The 25,829-nt window shown below is 41.1% G+C and overlaps 1 protein-coding gene across 17 annotated transcripts in view; it reads left to right on the forward strand.

Annotated features, from left to right (window-relative positions):
- Positions 1-25,829, forward strand: part of DNM1 (dynamin 1) — a 278,440-nt gene that overhangs the window by 135,329 nt on the left and 117,282 nt on the right. For 15 of the 17 annotated variants that reach the window (XR_012236097.1, XR_012236096.1, XR_012236099.1 and 12 more), the window contains exons 9-10: positions 10,333-10,400; positions 12,355-12,493. Coding sequence is in view for 14 of the 17 variants with exons in the window: in XM_073600423.1 (XP_073456524.1) it covers positions 10,333-10,400; positions 12,355-12,493 (207 nt within the window). In the remaining 3 variants the exon portion in view is untranslated. Of the gene's footprint in view, positions 1-10,332; positions 10,401-12,354; positions 12,494-13,686; positions 13,826-25,829 lie in introns of all 17 variants that reach the window. The other 2 variants (XM_073600424.1, XM_073600426.1) reach the window with 1 other exon arrangement.

A 25,829-nucleotide genomic window follows, 5' to 3' on the forward strand; every position in this document is an offset into this window, starting at 1 on the left:
AGAGATGCTCCTGGCTATCTGGTCTAATATTGCACAGAAACCGAGAATAAGATGACCAAGAGTAGAGATAATGGAGGTGGTCGGGGTAAGAAACCAGCATCTCCCTAGCTGCACCCACTTCTAACAAATCTACAAAGTAACAAAAGGGGAAAATAAGAAGAGAAGCGACCCGACTCCCTCAATCCCCTGAACTGATGGACCACCAGAGGAAAGATGTTACATTCATCAGGGGTCTCAGCTTCTAAGTTGAATATTTTTCATCCAGGGTACCAATGTCCTTTTAAAAGACATTCTGTTTATCGTTACCAATGCTAGCCATGACTGAGCAAGCATTTAGAATGTCTTCAGCAGCTTACTTTGAAGCTTTACACCTTCCTTTTAGTTTTAGTCTGGATGTGCTAAATACAGATCCTAAAGCCAACCAGTGAGATGCTTAAAAAATTAGAAACGCCAGATCCCTGCAATTGGAGAGCTGTTATACTCTGATGCTTTCCTTCACTGCTGCATTCTGTGGGGTTGGAGGGTGGTTTCACATTTTGTGGTGTGGGGGGGTAGACAGACATCTGACATTTCTACAAGTATCTAATGCTGCAATTTCTACTGGAGGCTGCAGCACTGGAATGGAGGGAAGGTAGGAGACGTGACACTGGACACTGGTGAGCTTATTACTTCTATTGCAGGTAACTTGTCTTTCAATCTTCTTAAGTGACTCGCAAGGTTACTTTATTAGAAGTCCTGCCAGTAGCTTTCAACAAACAAATAGCAGGCATTGGTGGGCATTTAACAAGTTTCAGCATTGCTAAAACACTCCCAGTAAGATCTACGTTCAGTAATCCTTGCTAGAACTGAGGGTGCTTTGTGGTCTTTGAGAAAGCTGCTTGATGCTTTTTTCAAAGAAACCTGTTATCTCTTATACCTAGCTAAGTAACAGTGATGTATAACAGGTGTTTTGATTGCAAAGCCTGACCCCACCTCCCCATCCCCAGTCCACCTCCCCATCCCCAGTCCACCTCCCCATCCCCAGTCCACCTCCCCATCCCCAGTCCACCTCCCCATCCCCAGTCCACCTCCCCATTCCAAATCCACCTTCCCATTCCAAATCCACCTTCCCTTCCCAAATCCACCTCCCCATCCTCAATCCACCTCTACACTCATGTGGAAAACCTGAACTCACTCCTTTAACACCTGCCACACTACAAAGCGTGGAACATGAGCCAAGGTAAGCGCTATCACAGTGGTGTGGCATTGGTAGTGTGTGTGGATGTGTCTAGCCTTACACAAGTATCAACTTTCATAAAGTTGGTATTTGCATAGGATTTTTTGGAGGCTCCAATGGCACATTACGGAGACAAGTGACCATGTCAAAATAGGAGCAGGAACCTTATGCTGCAGACTCTTTGCCATCACTGCTATTTTGATACTTTACTATACTGTACAGTACTGATACTTTTAATGCTTTGTACACTTTCGCTGAACCTGGTGCTCTTCAGACTAATGTTTATTAGATTTAAATAGATGTCTCTGTTCACAGGGCCTAAACTATCTACAGTATTTTTATATGAAAATAAATAAAGTAACTAGTAAAATAAATAATTTTCTAATCATATGGTACAGGACACAGGTCTTGTATTTTTAGACCATGGGTTTTATGCAGCAACTGTACTTTCAGGTGAAAACTTACTTGGGTTGCCCCCAGAGCACACCATATAACCACCACATCTCTTTAGGTGATGGACCTCCTCTGGAGAAATATTTCTTTTTTTAAATAATATTTTTTTTTTTATTTGAAACTTCTATCAAGACTTAATTACGCACTGCTCTGAACTACTGTATCTAGCAGTTTTAAGGATCAGGTAAATTTGGTGTGTATCTTGGAGACTGTACCCAAAGTCCACTCTGGAATGTTTCAGGCCCTGTATCCTGCATTAGGCACTCACCTTGGCATGTAGTGAATCATGTGTAGTTGGCCACAGTATGCTATATAGGTCCAGGACTGTGGTCCAGTTCTGTGGTTCCCAGACCCTGAAGACCCCTTTTCAGGGGTATGCCCACCGGCCTAAACCTCTAATAGGTCAAGCATTGTGGATAAGCTGAGACAGGGTTTCTCTGTGTATTTACACCAGTTCTTGGCTTTTACTAACACAATCTGCAGTGCATATCAAGTTATGTGGTTCTTCAGGCAGAGGATTTGAACGTTATTCAATTTATTTTGGTAACCACTGCCATTTCATCTCTGTTTCTCTTCATGAGCAATTTTAATGTGGTGTTTTTTCATCTTCTATCTAGTCTCAGGAGTATGGGATACTTTTGCCACTCCTCAGGATGATACCTTCATGCGCGCCTTTTCCCCCAAAAATGCACACAGTGGGGGAGATTTACTAAAACTGGAGCACTCAGAATCTGGTGCAGCTGTGCATGATAGCCAACCAGTGTTTAACTTCAGCTTGTTCAATTAAAGGGTAACTCTACTTTCATGGGGGAAAAAATAGCAAGTAAAGAAAAAATAATATAGTGTATACAATTGCAACACAAATCATATTGTAATTGAATGTTATTAAAAATGACCTTTCCTTCAATCTGCAGCCACTGTAATTTTCTGAAAATGCAATGCAATATGGCTACCTGGAGGTATTCTGTACACAGAATGTGTACAGAATGCCCCCCAGAAACATAATTTCCTGCTGTGTGATTGGCTCACTGATTTTCCTAGAAGTCTGTACTAAGATACAAGTCAGATTTCAGACATCCCCTGCAACAAAAATTTAATTTTTGGTGAGATCCTCCCAATAGGAACACATCTAAAGGAATGCTCACCCTGCAGCTTTCCTCAATAATGCCCTGCAGCTGCCACAGCTGATTGATAATTATGAAACCACTCCCATTAGACTCACTTTCCCACGTGAGCACAGGGAAACACAGTGATTTCTTCAGAATAACCAAAGGTAGGAATCTGCAACAAAGTTTGTTAAAATCTTTGTAATGTACATAGATCACCCAAGGGGGAATGTTTTTTTCTCAACAAAAGTTGAGTTACGCGTTAAGCTTTTGACAATAAAACCTGAAAGCTGGTTGGTTTCTGTGAGGAGTTGCATCAAATTTGCACACTCCAGTTTCCAGTCTCTCTCAGTGCGTCATCTTCTACAGGGAGACAGTCACAGGAACCATAGTCAGTGCTTGGGTTATACTGACTCCTATATCCAGACATGCACAACATAAGCTTTTTAAAAAAGACCTTGTGAGCTACCAAGTAAATGTACACTTATACAAAGAATTTAATAAATTAATAAATAAATGAAATAACACAAGCTGCTGACACCGGTCACATTCCCATATAAATGTGCAAAAGTAACTAAAATAATTTCATATAAAATTCTGCACTATGTATAACCATCAGAGCTAAAACAGTTCAGTCAATATTCCATAAATACAAAAAAACACAAAATACAATATTATATCGTGGGGTGACATGCACTAAATATAAGTGATGAATATAGTCCTTGTAAGTGCAAAATTAAAAAAATAAAATTATTCCACTTGTGACTTATTTCTTTAGTCAATCGACAAAACTGCTGATAAACTGTGCAATCCAATTTGATGTGCTGCAATCGCCGTTGTGACACCTCACATGTCCCCCCCCCCCCCCCCCCCATGGGTATAGGCTCACCTCCAGGAATGTGACCCCTCACCTAAGATGGGAGCCACTCCAAGGCTCAATGAGATAGATTCTGGTCAGCTGGTTCCTACAATCTTCCAGTAATCTCCCCCTCAATGGCCAGCATCAGAGTACATGTAGATAAAAGACACCACCAGTGCTTATACTATTTAAAAAGTTAGGAAGTTTATTTGTAAAAACACAGGGTACTTCCAGTGCACCAGACTACAAAAGCACTTATAGAACCTTCAGTTTCTAGAGACCAAAAATACTACACATCCTCTTAGGATATTATGTAGGAAAGTATTGAAGATCCTGATTTTGTAGCAATAGCTGCAGAAGATTTTCCCTACAAGCTGCGGCTCCACACGCCAAATGCTTTTTACTATGGACACACTAATTGACGTGGTGCGCACTAGTCTTTTCCACAACTTTCAGCAGCCTAAACAAGTTCCTATGGGTGCTAAGATACCTGCTAAGTCAAAAAACACTTTTCCCCATACATGCACAGACTGATGTGCATATTATGGGGGTTGGCTCAGCTCTGATAAGTATTCACTCCCCCTAAGCTTTTAGCCAAAATTTATGCAATTTCAGTTCTCAATAAACAGCTTACAGTTCCTATTGAGGATGTTCACTCCTTTACGGATTCTGTTGATAGATGTCTTGAAGCCCTCTCGAGCCTCATTTGATTTTGCAAAAACAGCCCTGCAGCCAGCTATTGCTGCTATGCACATTTGCCACACTATTGCTAACTGGACAGAACATATAAATAGAGAAGTAGAACCTGCCTTTCAGGACCCTGCTCTCTTAGAACAATTACAACTGATACCGTCAGCATTGCTGTTTGGTAACCATGCTCTAAAGCAGCTTTTCTCAACCTTTTTGTCCGAGAGTAAGCCCTTAAAATAAATTTCAGGTGTCATGGAGCTACTGCTAAAATCAGTTATTGGGGGCCAGTGGAAAAAAATGCCCCTTACATTATTGGTTTTTAATACTCCCCTACAGACAGCTAAAAAGATCATTTATGTCATGCAGCTGGATATGCCAAGTGGCGTTGGCCCAATAACTTTGCAAGTACCATCAATTGATGGCTCAATCAGACACAGCTCAAACTCTCTTGTATATTGATAGTCTGGAAAGAAGCAAATTGTAGCACCCTCCAGCATTGGTGGTCAGTGGGAGAAATGCTCCCTAACATTACTTGTCGGTAAAGAAAAACCTGATTACTTAAGTGTACTGCCCATTTACATTGATAGACATTGTAGTGCTCCCTAACATTTGTGGTTAGTTGAGAAGGCCCTTCTTACATTGGTGGTGTGTGGAGAAGGACCCCTTACACTGTAAGGGAAGTGTCCACTTGAATTTATGATCATAGCAAGATGTGCTCCCTTGGTGGAATAGGAAGAATGATGCCTTAACATGGTTGGTCAGTTGAAAGAATGCTTCCCACAGACAGCTGAAAAGATCACTTGTGTCAGGGGTTACTTACCTGAGACTTGAGAGCTGCCGCTGGTCCTGTGTGACTAGCATGCCAGAACTTTACAGACATCATTAGTCAGGAGATAAAATTCACCTCTTTTCATTGCTCAAGAAACCCCTGGCAACCTCTGGAGAAACCATAGGGTTCCATGGAACCCTGGTTGAGAATGGCTGCTCTAGAGAATATGATTCTCCAAATGTTTAGAGTATCCCTCATCTCAGATTTTTGTGGCTAAAATCTTGGTCTGCGGCTTGTATGCATGCCTTTTGATGTTGAAAGCCTCTTTGGGGAATCCTTTCATGAATTCATCAAAGAAGCTACTGGTAGAAAGGTGTTTTTACCCCACAAGAAGAAGCATACGTCTCCTACTATTATGGCTACTACTTCTTCTCAACAAAAGAGTTCCTTAACCTCTCCCTAGTTGTCTACTTCCAATCCAAGGCTAAACACTACCTTTCATTGCAACCTCTGGACTCACAGGTCAAACAAGCCTGCTTTGAAGTCCTCCTCACAATGAAGGGGCTCTCTCACTCGTAGGATTGGTGGACTACTGTTGGTGTTTGCACCAGTGTGGATTAGAGATGTCCCGGACCCCAGGATCTAATTTGTTATTTTGAAGGGGTACACAATATTTTCTATAATTTTTTTCTTTTTTTGCCTTCCTATCTGCCAGCTACTGACCAAAAAGATGGTAGATGATCGCCTTGCACCAATTTTAGGCACAGGAAGTGGTTGTACCAGCTCATTTAGAAGAATGGGTCCAAGGTTTCTATTTAAACCTGTTCACTGTTTCAGTATTAGAGTTTATATCTCGCTTAACTACTATCCAGGTTCCATGTCAGATAGATATCTGTATTCTGGGCTTGGTGGAGGTTTTGGCTCACACCAGGCTCACACCAGGGCGGTTAGGACCCTACTGGGTCTTCTATTATTTTATATTAGAAAGGCAATAGTGCTACGATGAAAGTTGGCTGCGGCCCCCACTTTAGAACTTTAGAAATCCCTGGTTAATTCAGTTATCCCCCTGTACAAAGACACCTACCAATCTTGAAGTTGCCCTAGGAAGTTTAATAAAATCTGGGACATATCGATTGGCTCCACCATAACCACTGCTTGATATGTTCATTTGTGGTATATCCCACCCCCACCTACACTTGATTTCATTTGTTACCTTCCCATCAATAGAGACCTTGGTCCACTTGTCATGCTGGGTGTAAGATGCAATATCCTATAATGATTTGGGTGTTCCCCAGATTTAGCTGAGATGGACAGATATACTCCTGTGCTAGTGTCCTATGTTGGCTCTTGCTAACTCTGAGCAGGTTTTAGCACCCTATGGGCGATCGTTAAGCTGTAGTGTTGCTTGATTTGTGAATGTTGTGCTTTTCACCAATTGTACACGTCGAGTCAGGGTATGCCCCGAAAGTTCAGTTTTGTAACTCTTTTTACTTAATAAACGTACTTAATAGCGAGAAGTTTAAAAATTAAAAAAAAAACCTGGTCACTGCCCCAAAATCTAATGGAGGTGTCCGATAAATATTGGACTTAAAATCTCTAAACAGATTTTTTTGTGAACCAAAATTTTGGATGGAATCAACAAGATCTGTCTTCTCTTCTTTATGTGATCACAAACATGCTTGCCCTATTTCTGGCTCTTCTATGAACCCAGAGAATTTATGTCACAGGTTACCTGGACGACCTCCTACTAATGGACTCCTCAGCCACAGCCTTGTCTGCCAACATCCAAAGGACGATTCAGTTTCTTCAAACTTTTGGCTGGATAATCAATTTTCCAAAGTTTGGTTTCCAGCCTTCACACCATTTGGAGTACCTGGATCTTATCTTGGACACAGCCCAAGCCAACATTTTCCTTCCCCAAGAAAAAGTTGCTGGATGAGACGCCATAACTCACCTATCTACAACATTGGGAATGAGACCTCCATACTACCTTTTCACAACCCCAGAAGGAAAGAATCCTTCACTTCGCCCACAAGGCCTCCTTAGCAAGTAGATATCAGGAAGGAGGTTACAAGCTCCTCACACGGTGCTACAGAAAACCAGCAATTCTACACCACTTGTTTCTCCGAGTTCCTAACACCTGTTGGCGCTGTCGGGAGTCTGAGGGAACCCCTCTTCTTATCTTTTGAAAATGCCCAAGATTAAACAGCTTCTGGGGTGAAGTTGAGAATACTATTAAGACCCCAGCGGGAGTATCCCTCAACAAGAATCTAGCTGCATACCTATTGAATGACACTCCACTATCCAAAAAAATAAATAAAAAATTCCTCACTCAAACACTTGCTCACAGCAGCTGAGGCCTGTATTCTGGCGTTGTGGAAAAGTATAAGGCCCCAACAACAGTTCATTGGCAGGCTGGGATTGCAGAAATCCAGGAAATGGGAAAACCTTACCATGATCCTGAAGGAACAGGAAGACAAGTATTACGAGATCTGGACTCCTTACTACTTTTATAGAGACCAGAATCCACTTGTCTCTGGGTCCTAATCTGTTCTTTATGCAAATTTCCAGTTACAATGTCTTATAAATGGAGTTATCCAAGAGGGAGATACAATTTTACCCTTTAGCCCCTCGCTTCCTTTCTTCTGGTTCTCATCTTCTTTTACTACTACTACTCTTCGTGCGCTATGCACCACCGTTTGTCTACTGTAAAGAGCCTTTCTCTTATTAAATATAAATATATATAAAACACCTTGGAATTTGACATCCACTGCTAACAATCGATAACTTGCTGACATACTACGCATCCTATGTTTAGTGCTATGACCTATTTTCTCCTTCTATATCAGTATATTGCACTGCTGGTTGTATTATATATACCTACTTGTGTCATCTGTCTGTTATTATGGACAATGTTTTTCAGTGCTGTTGTGAACATATCCTGCTCTGTTTGTATTGCTGTATTCCTTGACCACTAAATAATGAATAAAAAAAAAAAAAAAGAAGGTTGCTTCCCTAAGGTCCGCCACACATACACTTAAGTCAAAATGGCACCCCTCAGCTCTCTTCTGCATGAGAATTCTGAGCTGGCTGGTAGTCACCTTTGAGGAAGTTCCCTTTGACCAGTTTCACTCCAGACCTCATCAAATCAATATACTAATGAAGTGAAACAAGAAAATCCAATCAATGAATTGCCCAGTGCTTTTTTCCAGCCAGACAAAGCTCTCCCTGACAGGGTGGATCACCAATCCTGCCCTGCAATTGGGAAAGTAATCCCTCCACATACCTTAAATGGTGGTGACAACAGATGCCAGTCTTACAGGTTGGGACATAGTTTACAACTCCGGTATTGTCAAGGGTACCTGGTCTCCACAGGAGTCGAAACTTCAATATCCTGGAACGGAGAGCCATCAGCTTGCCTGTAAAACACTGAACCTCACTTGTGCAAGGTCTAGTTTTTGCAGTAGATGCTTTGGTGATTCCTTAGGCTCAATTCAAGCAGGTTTATATCTTCTCTCTGATGAAGATCCTTGCTTGACAGCTGAACAAGATGGAGGAGAACAGGTTTTCAGTGATTCTCATCACACCAAATTAACCCAGAAGAATGTAGTACACAGACATGCTCAGACTTCTGGTGGAAGATCCTTAGCCTCTTTCAAACAGACCAGACATACTGACCAAAGGCCCCTTAACCATCCTGCTGCTCAGTCACTGGCTTTAATGGCATGGCTGCAGCTGCTGCTAACAAAGCAAACAGAATATTGGCATGCATTAAAAAGGGGATTAATTCCAGAGATAAAACGATAATTCTCCCGCTCTACAAGACTCTGGTCCGGCCACACCTAGAGTATGCTGTCCAGTTGTGGGCACCAGCCCTCAGGAAGGATGTACTGGAAATAAAGCGAGTACAAAGAAGGGCAACAAAGCTAATAAAGGGTCTGGAGGATATTAGTTATGAGGAAAGGTTGCGAGCACTGAACTTTTTCTCTCTGGAGAAGAGACGCTTGAGAGGGGATATCATTTCAATATACAAATACCATACTGGTGACCCCACAATAGTGATAAAACTTTTTCACGGAAGGGAGTTTAACAACACTCATGGCCACTCATTAAAATTAGAAGAAAAGAGGTTTAACCTTAAACTACGTAAAGGGTTCTTTACTGTAAGAGTGGCAAGGATGTGGAATTCCCTTCCACAGGCGGTGGTCTCAGCGGGGGGAACGATTGTTTCAAGAAACTATTAGGTAAGCACCTGAACGACCACAGCATACAGGGATATACAATGTAATACTGACATATAATCACACACATAGGTTGGACTTGTGTCTTTTTTCGACCTCACCTACTATGTAACTATGTAAAACAAGTCCTAAATGATAGGGGTATTTCTGACTCTGTTATTCACATTTTACTCAGAGAAAAATTGAACTCCTCTAAGATTTACTATCACACATGGAAAGCTAAAAGCTAATTTTGCCTGGTGCGAGGACAGGAAGCTGAGTCCCTTTAAACAAATTAGTGATATTCCAACGGATCTTCCTGGTAGCCAGCCTAGCCATTACATCTGTTAGGCGTGTTTCTGAATGGGCTTATCTTTCATGAAAGAGCCGTTTCTTATTTTGCACAGGTCCACCTCAATGAGAACATTGTTCTTCCTTCCCTTTATCACAGCCTAAAACATGACAAGGAAATTGCCTTACATTGCTTGGATGTGGTACAGGTGGTCAGGGTCTACCTGAAAGCCACAGCCTCTATTCTCAAGACTGAATCTCACTTTTTCCTACCTGTGGGCCCTTGTAGAGGGCATCTTGCTTCCCATTCCACTGTTGCTAGGTGGATCAAGCAACTAATTTCCTGGGCATACATCCTTAGGAATAGAGTTCCTCCTTCTTATATCATTCATGGGCCATTCCACCAGGACTGTTAGTGTCTTGTGAGCTTTTCAACATCAAGCTTCTGCTTCCCAGATTTGCAAGGCTCCCACCTGATCCTCTGTTCACAAATTTTCACAAGTTCTACCAGGTGGATGTTCAGGGCAAGGTTATATGGTGTGCTCTGGTGGCAGCCCCAACAAGTTTTTTGCCACTATCCAGTCACTTGAAGGTATTTGTGTCCTGTACTGTACTCCAAGATAAGGAATTTGCAGGTAAGTTTAAAGTCCTTTTTTTTTATTAAATAATTTTTTCAGGTGTTATTGCATATTTTACAGTTGTCAACATCAAGCTTTTTGTACTTACAGATGGAATTTGATGAAAAGGAATTGCGTAGAGAGATCAGCTATGCTATTAAGAACATCCATGGCATCAGGCACGTATAGCATGTGCAATTGCTTAAAGTGGTCTATGCATTAGAGCTGTAGTATTTTGCTTCTGTATAGTATTTCTCCCTGTAGGCCCCCACACTATAATCAGTAAACAACTAGATGCTTTTTTAAGATACTTTTGCTTGTGAAGCCTCACCCTTCTAAGAATCATAGGCGCCGCCACTGGGAGAATAAGGCAGCTGTTTGACATCCATCCAAAGCAGGCCCCACACATTTTACAATAGGTGCCTTGCTTTGCATTTAAAAATCATACTAAAGGTACATTTGTAGATCCTTGTAACAAAGTTAATGTGGTTTTTGAAGTCAGTCATGAGCAGTTAAGCGAATTAGGTCAACAAAGCTGTTCCAATTACCCACTAGATTCTTATTTCTGTTGACTTCAGTGGAAAGAACTGTGCACCCAAGTTTCTAGCGCTGCTCATTTTTCCATGCCAGAATGAGATGGAAAAAGTGGTAGAACAGAGATGGAAACAGTGGTGAAGTGTCGCCACTCCAGTCAGCCAGGGAAATAAGAATCCAGTTGTTAGACCTCTTTCACACTGGAGGCTTTTTTCAGGCACTTTAAAAATAGCGCCTGTAAAGCGCCTGAAAAATGCCTCATCTACAGTCCCAATGTGAAAGCCTGAGTGCTTTCACACTGGGGCGATGTGCTGGTAGGACATCAAAAAAAGTCTTGCAAGCAGCATCTTTGGGGAGCTTTAGGAACAGTGTATGCACTGCTCCTAAAGCGCCCCGCCTATTGAAATCAATGGGCAGTGCCTCGGCGGCGGCGCTTTGCCGGCCCTTTTAACCCTATATTCGGCCGCCAGTGGGGGTTAAAAGCACCCCACTAGCGGCCGAAAAACGCCGCTAAAACGGCGATAAATCGCCGCTAAAACTAGCGGCACTTTACTGCTAACGTGGCCTCGCTGTCAGTGTGAAAGAGCTCCTAACTGTAGTTTTCTTTTTTATTTGTTATCTAATGTCAAGCTGTGTAAAAAGTAAGGTATTCAATATCCATTTTTTATCCTTTAATAGGGATCAAGACCTATCCCAATCTCGCCTTCCCCAGCCACATTCTAAAGATCAGGTCCGCTGAGACCTGTGTGAGATCAGTGACTTATCACCAGGGGTCTGACTCACTCCCTGCAGTCACAATGCTAATGCTACTTGCTCAGTTAAAAAAAAAAGCTACAATTGAGTTTTAATTCAGCACACCTGTGTAATACTTTAACAGAAATATCTGTTTTGAGGAAATTGCTTTTAATTGAAAAGTTGATTTCTGGTTAAATGAGATAGTAACACAAGGAGTCTATCCTCTCTTATATCTCTTGATAAGCAGCTGCAAGACATTAGTTCAATGGCCAATACGTGTGAATGGTGTACAACACCAAGATTCACCTGTGGAGTGGTGGCTGTGGAAATAGGATACCCTTTTTAAAGGTTTCACTTTTAATTGTTTGATTTTTGAATGGGAACTAGTCTGAGTAGAAATAGGGAGGTTACCATTGTTGAGTTTTTAAAGCTGTGATATCTGGGAATACAAAAGCAGGGTTATGGAGTTTAGAAGGAGTTCAATTGCAGGTCAGATCATCTGCAGGTAAAATGTACCTGTTAGTGAACTGTGAATGTTCTCAAAAAGGTTTTAAACTTATGTCAGATGCAAGCACACTACATTTTCCCATTGACACAGGTCCTAAATTTAGTCTTCCTCAGTTGACAATCTGTTTATTTAGCCAATAGATTATCTTTGAAGTTCAGATTATTAGCTACTTATATACTAGTTGAAAAGGGTGTTCACTGGATCAGAACCCTTAATGTAGTCAAACTGCCTTGTGACTACCAGTGGCATTGCCTTTTAGCCAAACCTTTAACCCTTCTAGCTTATGACATTGCCATCACTGGAGAGTAATGCTTTATATTCTCCTTATCACCTGCTTCCCTCTGTCGGGTGTTTAGAACTGGGCTCTTCACACCTGATATGGCCTTTGAAACCATCGTCAAGAAGCAAGTGAAGAAGATCAAAGAGCCGTGCTTGAAATGTGTGGATATGGTCATTTCCGAGCTTATCAGTACCGTTAGACAATGCACCAAGAAGGTAACCCTTCTGGATAAAGACCTGGATTGTGCACTAGCTACAACATATGTGACATCCTAGACTCGGCATGAACTGGGAACACAGCCAATCAGAAAGCTGGGAACCTAGTGGGTCTTTAAGCCCTCTAATTGGCTGAGCCACTTCCATCTGAGCATGCTGTTTACAGTAAAGTCTTATTTGAGTAGTGCATGGACTCAATAGGACAAAACAGAATCACAAAGCCACCAAGATTGCGTGAGTGTGTGAGAATATGTGAGCATTGAGAAGTACTTTCTGTAGTCAGTGATTTACATTATAGTACACCTAAACTATTTTGAAAATAACTACATTGCAATAGGTAGGTGAGATGATATTGTGGACAGCAGACTTACTTAATGTCCTTATGGAGGTTCAACACTAGGTAGAAGCTAAACATAGGCATGCATTATGTTGCCACTATCTTCTCCTCAGGTGTCTCCAAAAAAATGGCCTCTTCCTCCCCCACATCATTGCTTTCTCTTCTTTTTCTCTTTCCTTCTCCAATGATGTACATTACTTACCTAAGAAATAACCTGGCCAAAATGTATAAATTATAATGACCTTTTATATTACTAATTCGTGATTAGCTGCCAGAGAACGTTTAACGCCGAAAAAAAGAAAATCACGAGAGTCTTAATAAAAAATGAATGTTAGTTCAGTTTTAAGGTAACCATTTTGAAAGGAAGTAGTTGCTTAGCATCTGCTCTGCATCAGTCTTGTTGTCCTTAACCAGTGACAGATCTGCCTTATCCCCCCAGTGTTTGGCCCTATGACTCCTGGAGAAGGGTTAGTTCAGCAGAGAGTTTATATGCTCTCTTTCCTACAATACTCTTTTTCATATTGATGTTCCCACCTGCATTTCCCAAAACCATGCCCAAGCAGAGTCCAACCTTTCATTTTTTTTCTCTGTTTCTCTTGACCTCTTCCCTCTTGTGTCGTTCTGTAACCTGACTCGTTTTCCTCTTCTGTCCTGGACTTTTCTTCCCATCTGGCTCTTCTTCTGTCTATCCCACCTATCTTTCTGTTCTCTGCTTATGGCTGTCTCTTATTTCAATTCTATTTCTTTCCCTTTTAAAATTTTCCTTCTCCTTTTCCACCACCATTCTGCACTCCCCCCTACCTTTTGTCTTCATGTTTGTCCTGTTCCCTTCGGGGTCCATGTTTGACTTGCACAGGACTGGACTCTTCACGCCTGACCTCGCTTTTGAAGCCATTGTGAAAAAGCAGGTGCAGAAGTTGAAGGAGCCGAGTCTGAAGTGTGTGGATATGGTAGTAAATGAGCTGACCTCCACCATCCGAAAGTGTAGCGAAAAGGTAAATCCACTCTGCAGTTCAGCAACACTTACCATATATACAGATTTCTGTATGAGGTCAGGAGATTATTGTAGAGTTTGCCTTGGCCAGAAAGGTCTGCAGTGCAATGCTTTTTTGATGATTTTAGTGATTGGAAATTTGTAAAACAATTAATGAAACCACCTCTTTTGCTTTAAGTGCAGCCAAATTCTTGTAAAAGTCCCTTGTCCATCTGGCTTAGGGCCAGTTCACACTATAGAAACGCAGTCCGGATGTGTTCCAGGTGCTTTTCTGCATGCGTGTTTTTGATGCGTTTTTGGTGCATTTTTGATGCGTTTTTGGTGCGTTTTTAATGCAGTTCAGTGCTTTTTTTCCCCCCTATTTTTTCTTAACCTTAAATAAGGACAAGTGTGTTGCAGTACGTTTTTGGTGCGTTCCAGTGGATTTTTGATCATTTTACAGCATTCCAGTACAGTCCAGTGCAGAAAAAATGCAGCACTTTTTTTTCTGGAACTGCAAGCACTGGCGTGAACTATGCCATTGAAAACCATATAACCTACTTTCCATGCATTTTTGATGCAGAAAAAAAAACGCACTGGACTGCATGTGGTATAAACTGGCCCTTAATCATTTTTTTGTTTAAATACTGCAAACAATATAATGCTAACCTGATTAATCACCAGATCTGAATGACAGAGGAAATTTGACAGATTTAATCTTATAAAATTGGTCTACAGGGTTGTCTGTGAAAAGATTCAGTTGGACAGATAAGTGTCTGTAATTGTAACTGGATTGCTGACTATCCCTCTCAGTGGAACTAAACTGATAAATTGGAAGGGACCGATTAGATTAAAGCCAAACACGAGACAAAAATGTTTTATGTTTTTGGTGGATAAGGGTAACAGCCTTTGTTACGTTTCAATTTCTCCCCTACTTCCTGTTGAGACCATGTCCCTTCATTTCCTATTCTGACCCCTGTCATCTGGACAGGAAATCTCCCCATTTCCTCTTATTTCCTGCCTGACAAACATCAAAGTAATGAAAAATATCCTAAATGGGCATACAGACAGTGATATCAGTTGGGCGGAGGTTCTAACTCTTCCACACTTGAGGAATTATTTTTAATTTCCTCATTGCGGCGTGTTGCCTGGAATTGGGGTTTAAGGGAAACAGCCTGTTTTTTTTGCAGTTGCCTTGTGCCACTCTTCACAAGTACAGTAAGTGGGTTTAGAATGGTCACATCGGTTCTTTTACCCAAGTTAAATGGGTTCAGAGAGTCATTAAGGGCCCACAGTAGCTCTAACCAGCTAAGACCATTCAGCGGGTCCTGTAGCCGTGACTGTGCTGATACACATAATATGAAGTCAGTGTCTTTTTGGGCCATTTTGCTTCTCAAATCAGAGCAAATGTTAGTTGTGCCTCTGGAAATCGGACCGTTAGTGACATGTAAGCCCTGCTTAGGTTTGCCTGCATGATATGCATCAATAGAGCTGGAGACCTTGGTTATTAATCCTTATGGTGCTTCGAAAGCACACACAGGCCTCATAAAATAAACAGTAAAACATAAGGATCATTATTAGTCTAATTTACTGTGGTCCTTGCTGGGATATGGAAATTGCCCCCACTTATAATACACCAGGATAATGAAGGCCTAGCATAAAAAGAAAACCGTCTATAAATATGTATTGGAGGCTATGCATGTACATTATAAGAAAGCAGCAGACAGGCAATCATAACAAAAGGTCAGAAGAGAATCTCATAATCCCAGCAGGCGGGATTCATTTGCTAATGTTCTCTGAGTTTCCTATCTCAGATTAACCCCTTTCTTCCAAGAGGTTTATTGAATGATGGAGAATTTCAGTGGTTCTAAGCTGTGGCACTGCTAGTTCCACAGTTATCCATATGCCTGAATGGGGGGCTAGGGGCCCACGTTGGCATGCTATATCCCCAACCCCGACCACTATTGAGCTTCTGTGGCTGATCATGATCATTTAAAAGATAAATGTAAATGATCTTTTCAATATATTATTGTAAATTTTTTCTTTTTTTTATATGTATTTCTGAGTAAAGTGTATATGCAATATATTTACACTCTACTCAAAAACTTGACTGTAAAAAAATCTGAAGCATTCAAAAAAACTGTGTATGTTAAACACCTTGAGCACAATAAAATAAACATTCTCCACTAAACTATTTGTACAGTCAGGTCCATAAATATTGGGACAACGACACAATTGTAATCTTTTTGGCTCTATACACCACCACAATGGATTTGAAATGAAAGGAACAAGATGTGCTTTAACTGCAGACTTTCAGCTTTAATTTGAGGGTATTTACATCCAAATCAGGTGAACGGTGTAGGAATTCCAACAGTTTGTATATGTGCCTCCCACTTTTTAAGGGACCAAAAGTAATGGGACAGATTAACAATCATCCATCAAACTTTCACTTTTTAATACTTGGTTGCAAATCCTTTGCAGTCAATTACAGCCTGAAGTCTGAAACGCATAGACATCACCAGACGCTGGGTTTCATCCCTGGTGATGCTCTGCCAGGCCTCTACTGCAACTGTCTTCAGTTCCTGCTTGTTCTTAGGGCATTTTCTCTTCAGTTTTGTCTTCAGCAAGTGAAATGTATGCTCAATCCGATTCAGGTCAGGTGATTGACTTGGCCATTGCATAACATTCCACTTCTTTCCCTTAAAAAACTCTTTGGTTGCTTTCACAGTATGCTTCAGATCATTGTCCATCTGCACTGTGAAGCAGTGAGTTCTGAAGCATTTTGCTGAATATGAGCAGATAATATTGCCCGAAACACTTCAGAATTCATCCTGCTGCTTTTGTCAGCAGTCACAACATCAATAAATACAAGAGAACCAGTTCCATTGGCAGCTATACATGCCCACACCATGACACTACCACCACCACGCTTCACTGATGAATTGGTATGCTTTGGATCATGAGTAGTTCCTTTCCTTCTCCATACTCTTCTCTTCCCTTCCCATCACTCTGGTACAAGTTGATCTTGGTCTCATCTGTCCATAGAATGTTATTCCAGAACTGTGAAGGCTTTTTTAGATGTTGTTTGGCAAACTCTAATCTGGCCTTCCTGTTTTTGAGGCTCACCAATGGTTTACATCTTGTGGTGAACCTTCTGTATTCACTCTGGTGAAGTCTTCTCTTGATTGTTGACTTTGACACACATACACCTACCTTCTGGAGAGTGTTCTTGATCTGGCCAACTGTTGTGAAGGGTGTTTTCTTCACCAGGGAAAGAATTCTTCGGTCATCCACCACATTTGTTTTCCGTGGTCTTCCGGGTCTTTTGGTGTTGCTGAGCTCACCGGTGCATTCTTTCTTTTTTAGGATGTTCCAAACGGTTGATTTGGCCACACCTGATGTTTTTGCTATCTCTCTGATGGGTTAGTTTTTCGTTTTTTCAGCCTAATGATGGCTTGCTTCACTGATAGTGACAGCTCTTTGGATCTCATATTGAGAGTTGACAACAACAGATTCCAAATGCAAATAGCACACTTGAAATGAACCTTTTATCTGCTCCTTGTAAATGGGATAATGAGGGAATAACACACACCTGGCCATGGAACAGCTGAGCAGCCAATTGTCCTATTACTTTTGGTCCCTTAAAAAGTGGGAGGCACATATACAAACTGTTGTAATTCCTACACCGTTCACCTGATTTGGATGTAAATACTCTCAAATTATAACTGAAAGTCTGCAGTTAAAGCATATCTTGTTCGTTTCATTTCAAATCCATTGTGGTGGTGTATAGAGTCAAAAAGATTAGAATTGTGACGATGTCCCAATATTTTTAGACCTGACTGTATAAATTCACACCCCAGCACTAGCAATTTACAACTTTCCATGCTGCTGGCTCCTGCTTTGTCAGGGCTGCTTCACTGAACTTCCAGTCTTCACAGGAATTCGCTAAAGGACAAGTTCACCTTTAGTAAAAATAAATAAATAAATGCACATCATTTTGCAGGTAAAAAAATGTGCAGCCTATAAAGCATTGCACCCACTATCAGCAGATTGGAGGTGCAATGCCAGGATCCTGCAGACACTCAGTCAACTGTCTACCCATAACCCGTATGGGCAGTCAGTCTCTGAATGGCAGAAAGAGTCAATGAACTATGAGAGTGCTCACCAGCGCCCTCACAGTTCATTGAGAACCATGACCGTCGGCCACGGTGGCCGATGGTAGTTGTAGTTCAATCATTCACAGAACTCTGTGAATGAACGTTGTGACCATGTGGGCGGAGCCCCGCACAGCTGCAAGGTTTTTAAATAGTGACAGCAGGTGCGGGGAACAGTGTTAATTTTGTCGACTAAAACATTTTAGTCGACTAAATAAATACTATTTTAGTCAACTAAAATACGACTAAAACAATTGAGATGACTAAAATACAGTGGAACCTTGGATTACGAGCATAATTTGTTCCAGGAGAATGCTTGTAATCCAAAGCACTTGCATATCAAAGCAAGTTTCCCCATAGAAGTCAATGGAAACGAAGATAATTCATTCCGCATTCATTCCAAATGCGGTACTGCACACACCATTAGCTTGAATTCTGCTAGTTTTGCGAGACAAAACTCGCAAACCGAGTAAGAATTTATTTTTAAAAAGTTGCTTGTCTTTCAAAACACTCCTTAAACGCGTTACTCTTAAACCAAGGTTCAACTGTACGACTAAAACTAAAATGGGATTTTAGTCAAAAGACTAAGACTAAAACTAAATTGAAATTTGACTTCAAAATTAACACTGGTCTGTAGTGCATGTTCATACCTCAATAACTTAAATAATAACATGAGATTTTTCACTCCAGCAGTATATGAGTTTGTAAATTGTAGAGAAATGTTAACTAATGCATTACAATTTAATTATACCCATTAGACTTTAGACGACTAAAATGTACTGGAGATTTTAGTCAACTAAAAGGTAGGACATTTTAGTCGACTGAAATGTACTGGAGATTTAGTTGACTGAAATGTACTGGAGATTTAGTCGACTAAATACGACTAAAACGATTGCAGAAGACTAACATGGGACTAAAACTAAAATGCCATTTTAGTCCTAAGACTAAAACTAAATCGAAATTTGCTGCCAAAATGAACACTGGCGGTGAGAAGATCCCAGTTTACTCTTACAAGGAGGAGGGATCGGCGGGTGGAGAAGAAGCAGGAGCTGGAACATGTTATGTGCTTCACCCTAAAAATGGATGGAACATGTAAAGTGTTCCAAAGGTGATCTTATACATTAACAGTGGACAGTGCAGTCTTGATTTAGTCTCTGAACTAAGAGAAGGGAGGAAGGAGGGGCAGGGGAGTGCCTTGTCATTCTAGGCTATGGGGCTGTGTGTTTCTGTTGAGCCACACAGTGTAGTCAGACACAACTCTAGTAACTGGATGAAAGGGTGGCTCTATAGGAAGCTGCAAGAGAAAGGAGCCACCTTGAAACAGAAAAGCTGGTGCAGCAGTCATGGCATCAGCTTAAACAAGAACATAGGCAAAGATTAAAAGATAAAGAATCTGCCTATTCAGCAAGTAAATAAAGAAGTTGCTGAAAGTGCTTAGAACATTTAAGATTTAATATATCACTTTGAAATTCACAAGATTCAAGAGGGCCTATGTGACTATTCCTAAATCCAGGCTTTATTTTGATAAATAAATAAAAGAATGTGGCAAGGATGTGGAATTCCCTTCCACAGGCGGTGGTCTCAGCGGGGAGCATTGATAGCTTCAAGAAACTATTAGATAATCACCTGAATGACCGCAACATACAGGGATATGTAATGTAATACTGACACATAATCACACACATAGGTTGGACTTGATGGACTTGTGTCTTTTTTCAAACTCACCTACTATGTAACTATGTAACTATATATAAGAATGCAACAAGGAGAATCATCACCCAGTTTTTTGTAGCAAGGTAGCTAGCATTGTAGAGGATGGCTTCTGCGTGGTACACCTCCCTTGGCATGTTCTAATAGCAAAATGTATTGCAGACTTCTCTGGTTCCAAACAAGGTGAAATTCTAAACAAGGACACACTAAGATGATTCTGTATTTCCTGTGTTAATGAAAATTAGGCAGACAGTGGTGATTGTGAGAGAGGAAGGTGGTGTGAAATTGATGTGTGCAAGCTTTCAGATCTGGTTCAAAATCAAGGTGGCTCCACTCTCTCAAAATACAGAGGGACCGGCACAGGCACATCCACAGTACAGATCTACAGTATCCATATATAATCTACCAAGATACATCTTGTACAGTAATATAACACTCTTTGTATTGATACCAAAAAAAAAGCAAAATAATGAGCTGTGTTTGTCTAGGTTGAATTTGACCAAGCAAAGACATACCTTTTTGGAATCAAAATTGGTACAGTCCCACCAAAAACTGGGAAACCTTGTAAAGTATGGTGAGATGACCAATATCTAGTACACTTATAAGCATCTGCAGTGGGAGCCCTATTTTTTGACCCTCTAAAGTTGTCCTATACTCCAAATTTACCTTGAATCTACAGTAACAGGCAGTTCAATGGGGGAATGTCTTTATCTGAGACATGTAATGCTGTTTAAGAGGAGTTCCACCCAAAAGTGTAGCTTCCACTCATTTTGTCTCCTCTCCCCCTCCGGTGCCACAGTTGGCACCTTTCGTGGGGGAGAGGGGACAGGATACCTGTCTTTGAAGGGTATTCTGTTCCCACTTCCGGGAGTCCAGACCGCGGCCTGTGACATGACCCCGGGGCTCCCTCCTCTCCCTGTCGCCGGGCCAGTAGGAGAGAGGAGCGGGGCCTCGCACATGCGCAGTAGGGTTCCCGGCGTGAAGCCGTAAGGCTACACTGCCGGGTTCCCTTACCCTCAATGGCGGCGGAAGCACTTGAGGGTTGATGGAAACATCAGCTGCGGTGCCGACATCGCGGGACTCCAGGACAGGTAAGTGTCCTACTGTTAAAAGCCAGTAGCTGCTGGCTTTTAATTTTCTTTTTTTTGGGCGGAACACCGCTTTAAGTTTTTTGATGAGGAGGACAAGGAAAAGCCTATGCTGCATTTTTAATTCAAGGTAGAGTTACCATTAAAGGATATCTAAAGGCTCGTTTAAAAAAACAAAAAAAAACCCAAACATGTCATATTTACCTCCTCTGTGCAGTTGGTTTTGCACAGAGTGGCCCCGATCCTCCTCTTCTGGGTTCCCTCAGAGGCGCTCCTGGCTCCTCCTCTTCTCGACTGCCCCATTGGAGAGCCACTCTCCCTCGGGGCACTCGTTGCGGACACGCTCCTGTGTCATGCTGCTGAGTTTATTGACACAGACAGCAGAACTCGGCCCCGCCCCCGCATCATTGGATTTGATTGACAGCAGTGGGAGCCAATGGCTGCGCTGCTATCAATCTATCCAATCAGGACCCGAGACACTGGCTGGAGCTGGTGTGCTTGTTCCCGTCGCTGGAAAGACCGGGTTCAGGTAAGTAAAAAGGAGGGGGGGTGTGTGGGGCAGCTGCATCACAGGAGGTTTTTCACCTTAATGCACAGAAGGCATTAAGGTGAAAAACCCTAAGGGTTTACAACCCCTTTAAGTAAGTTAAAGCATCAGTCCACCCAGTACTGAAGATTATGTTATTGTAGACTGGCTTTTAAAGTGGTATTAAACCCAAAAATGTAATATATTGCAGGTAACCAACCCTTATATTGGTGGCTGCATTAGTTTTCTTTTTTTCAGGCTTTTTTCCTCTTCTGTTTTCCTGCGGTGATCTGGCCATGTATTAAAATGCGTTCACTCTGGATGAAGGAGGACGGGGGACAGATTTGGTCAGCATCATTAACAGTCTGGGGTAGGGGAGAGTTAGATGCAGTAGCAGATTTAAATGCACTAACAAGTTGAAGCCAAACTACAGCTAATACTTTATAAGCAGCTACAGTTTTCCCTTTGGGATAAATATTTTAACATAAAAAAAACCTAATCATTGTAAGCACCCCTGCCGGTGTTAAATGGTTTGTCTCATCCCTGTAACTGCAAGAGGGCTTGTTCTTTTGAAAAAGAACAGTCTTACTGGCTGGATCACCAGAAGAAAATAGAAGAAAGAAAGCATAAACAAAATTAATGCAGCCACCACATCTAAAAATTGGTAAACTGCAATGTAATAAATGTTCGCTTTTGGGATTAATAGCACTTTAAGTCATCTGCTGGCATCTTATGTCTTTTGGGCATTCTAGTGGTGAGACCTTCCTGCCACAGTTCCTGGCTCTATTTCTGCCCACCTTGGAATTTGTACCCAGATTGGGCTACCCATCTCGGTAAATTAAATCCAGCTTGGAGAGTAGGGGTCCCGCAGTGGCCATAGCAGGTGTTCAGACCCAGAATCTCAAGTAGAGACATTCCTTCAACAGAATCCCAGAGAAATATAACTGGATATTAACATTTATAGGTAATAACACCAGGGGTAGATGATCCAGGGAATATCCGATTGCCTCCTGGGGGATCAGGAAGGAATATTGTGTCCCCCCTCTGGAGAAAATTTGATTATGCTTGGGTTGTTTTTTTTTTTTGCTGCCTTCCTCTGGATCAACTATGAGTATAGGACTGTGTGTGTGTGTATGTATGTATATATATATATATATATATATATATATATATATATATACACACACACACACAGTGGGGACAGAAAGTATTCAGACCCCCTTAAATTTTTCACTCTTTTTTTATATTGCAGCCATTTGCTAAAATCATTTAAGTTCATTTTTTTCCTCATTAATGTACACAAAGCACCCCATATTGTCAGAAAAACACAGGATTGTTGACATTTTTTGCAGATTTATTAAAAAAGAAAAACTGAAACATCACATGGTCCTAAGTATTCAGACCCTTTGCTGTGACACTCATATATTTAACTCAGGTGCTGTCCATTTCTTCTGATCATCCTTGAGATGGTTCTACACCTTCATTTGAGTCCAGCTGTGTTTGATTATACTGATTGGACTTGATTAGGAAAGCACCTGTCTATATAAGACCTTACAGCTCACAGTGCCTTTCAGAGCAAATGAGAATCATGAGGTCAAAGGAACTGCCTGAAGAGCTCAGAGACAAAATTGTGGCAAGGCACAGATCTGGCCAAGGTTACAAAAAAAATTCTACTGCACTTAAGGTTCCTAAATAATCCTTAAATGGAAGACGTTTGGGATGACCAGAACCCTTCCTAGAGCTGGCCGTCTGGCCAAACTGAGCTATCGGGGGAGAAGAGCCTTGGTGAGAGGTAAAGAAGAACCCAAAGATCACTGTGAGCTCCAGAGATGCAGTCGGGAGATGGGAGAAAGTTGTAGAAAGTCAACCATCACTGCAGCCCTCCACCAGTCGGGGCTTTATGGCAGAGTGGCTCCTCAGTGCAAGACACATGAAAGACCTCATGGAGTTTGCTAAAAAAAAAAACACCTGAAGGACTCCAAGATGGTCTGATGAGACCAAGATAGAACTTTTTGGCCTTAATTCTAAGTGGTATGTGTGGAGAAAACCAGGCACTGCTTATCACCTGTCCAATACAGTCCCAACAGTGAAGCATGGTGGTGGCAGCATCATGCTGTGGGGGTGTTTTTAGCTGCAGGGACAGGACGACTGGTTGCAATCGAGGGAAAGATGAATGCGGCCAAGTACAGGGATATCCTGGACGAAAACCTTCTCTAGAGTGCTCAGGACCTCAGACTGGGCCGAAGGTTTACCTTCCAACAAGACAACGACCATAAGCACACAGCTAAAATAACGAAGGAGTGGCTTCACAACAACTCCGTGACTGTTCTTGAATGGCCCAGCCAGAGCCCTGACTTAAACCTAATTGGGCATCTCTGGAGTTACCTAAAAATGGCTGTCCACCAATGTTTACCATCCAACCTGATAGAACTGGAAAGGATCTACAAGGAGGAATGGCAGAGGATCCCCAAATCCAGGTGTGAAAAACTTGTTGCTTCTTTCCCAAAAAGACTCATGGCTGTATTAGATCAAAAGGGTGCTTCTACTAAATACTGAGCAAAGGGTCTGAATACTTAGGACCATGTGATACTTCAGTTTTTCTTTTTTAATAAATCTGCAAAAATGTAAACAATTCTGTGTTTTTCTGTCAATATGGGGTGCTGTGTGTACATAATAAGGAAAAAAAAAATGAACTTAATTGATTTTAGCAAATGGCTACAATATAACAGAGTGAAAAATTTAAGGGGGTCTGAATACTTTCCGTCCCCACTGTATATGTATATATATATATATATATATATATATAGAGAGAGAGAGAGGGTTTTTGTTTTTTATCGTTTAACATCATGGACTTGTCTTTTTTTCCCCAACCTGACTAATTTTGTAACGATATAAGATATCTTTCCAGAAATGACTATAGTCTGTAATATGACTTAAATGCACTGCTAAATGTTGGAGTATAGGTCCACTCTAAGTAGGATGTCTCCTTTGTTGGTTTGGTACCATAATCAATTTCTAGAGAGCATGTGTTATATATATGTTTTTTTTCTGTAATGCTCTGAAAAATATCATATCCCAGTGTACAACTATAAGACCTATTGAGACACCCCCTATAAATCCTACCCATATATTTTCATGCCTGTAGTCAGGAAATTGATGTGTACATTATAACATATGGGTATGTGTGTGGTATTTTGCTGTGCCTGTCCCTTAAGCAAATTAAATGGATCTATTTTGGTTCCACATTAATGAAGAGAATCCCTTGCATGTTACTTCTTGCATGTGCTGTGTTGTTTGTGTGTGCTTATTGTGTACTTTTTGTAGGCATTTTGTACCTCAATGTTCAGTATTTCTCACACTTCATTCCAAGTAAATGAAATTTAAATGATCTGATTTTTCAGCATCATGCAGGACAAGTAGGAAGCATGAATCTGAATAGGAAAGATGCATATTTTTGTTTGATATTCAATTATATTAGTTTTTGGTTTTATTTAAAGTGTCACTAAAAACAAATTATAAAAAAAACTACCAATAAATGTTGTACTACATGCTGTTCATACTCAGTCACTATGAGATTCGTTTTCTGTATTCTGCAAAAAAAAACAAAAAACTGATTCATCCTGCTGTTCTCTATCTCCACTTTCTGTCCATGTCCCCAGTTCAGCTAGACATTTTGCAAATGTGGTGATAACTCTGCACATGCTCAGTTTTCAGTGAGTTTCTAAGCTGAGCATTTCCTCCCTATCACATCTGAGCAGCCCATGTGACTATAGAGTCACACATGTGGGTGTATATACAGTGGTAAATGGCAGCCCACTCCCTCCCTCCTCCTCCATTCCTACTAACCAGCTAAACACAATGGGGATGGGATATTACATGTAGATTAATGGTGGTTTCACCTCACTCTTATTCTATGACATAGGCTAGAGGGGCATGACACAGCATGTGACTGGCAGAAATCCGCCCACACCATGTTATTTCTACTAAATAATAAATATTTGATTTTAAATATATATTTGTATGACAATTTAACCACTTAACGACCACCCGCCCGCATTGTACTGTGGATGGGCAGCCGCTGTACGTCGCTGCTGTAATGGCGATTTCTACCTACCTCACTTATACGCTTAATGATACATAACATAGGTGATTAAAACCTTTTTGTCTATATAAGAATCAACCAATGTGGTTGCAGCTATTACGGATAGAATTAAAACGAATGATAACCGTGCAAAAAGAATAACAATCTAATTCATTTATACAGAAAAGAAACGTTAGAATAATCAGATATTACCGAATATAACGTAGATGATACAAATACAGCGTTGCCAGTGAATAAAGATAATTAATACAAGAATGAAATGTTGTTACAATGGACATACAAATGCTATCAATGTATTAAGACAAATCATAGGACAGGAAAAGTTACAGAAAAGAAAAGCGAACTAAAATAATACAATAATGAAAATAGGATACACAGATCTTACGTTTTTTTTTTTTTTTGAAAGCCTATGGTGTGCAAACACACCCAAAACTTCACCCGGTGCC

This window comes from Aquarana catesbeiana, linkage group LG09, assembly GCF_042186555.1.
Source record: "Aquarana catesbeiana isolate 2022-GZ linkage group LG09, ASM4218655v1, whole genome shotgun sequence".
Classification (NCBI taxonomy): domain Eukaryota; kingdom Metazoa; phylum Chordata; class Amphibia; order Anura; family Ranidae; genus Aquarana; species Aquarana catesbeiana.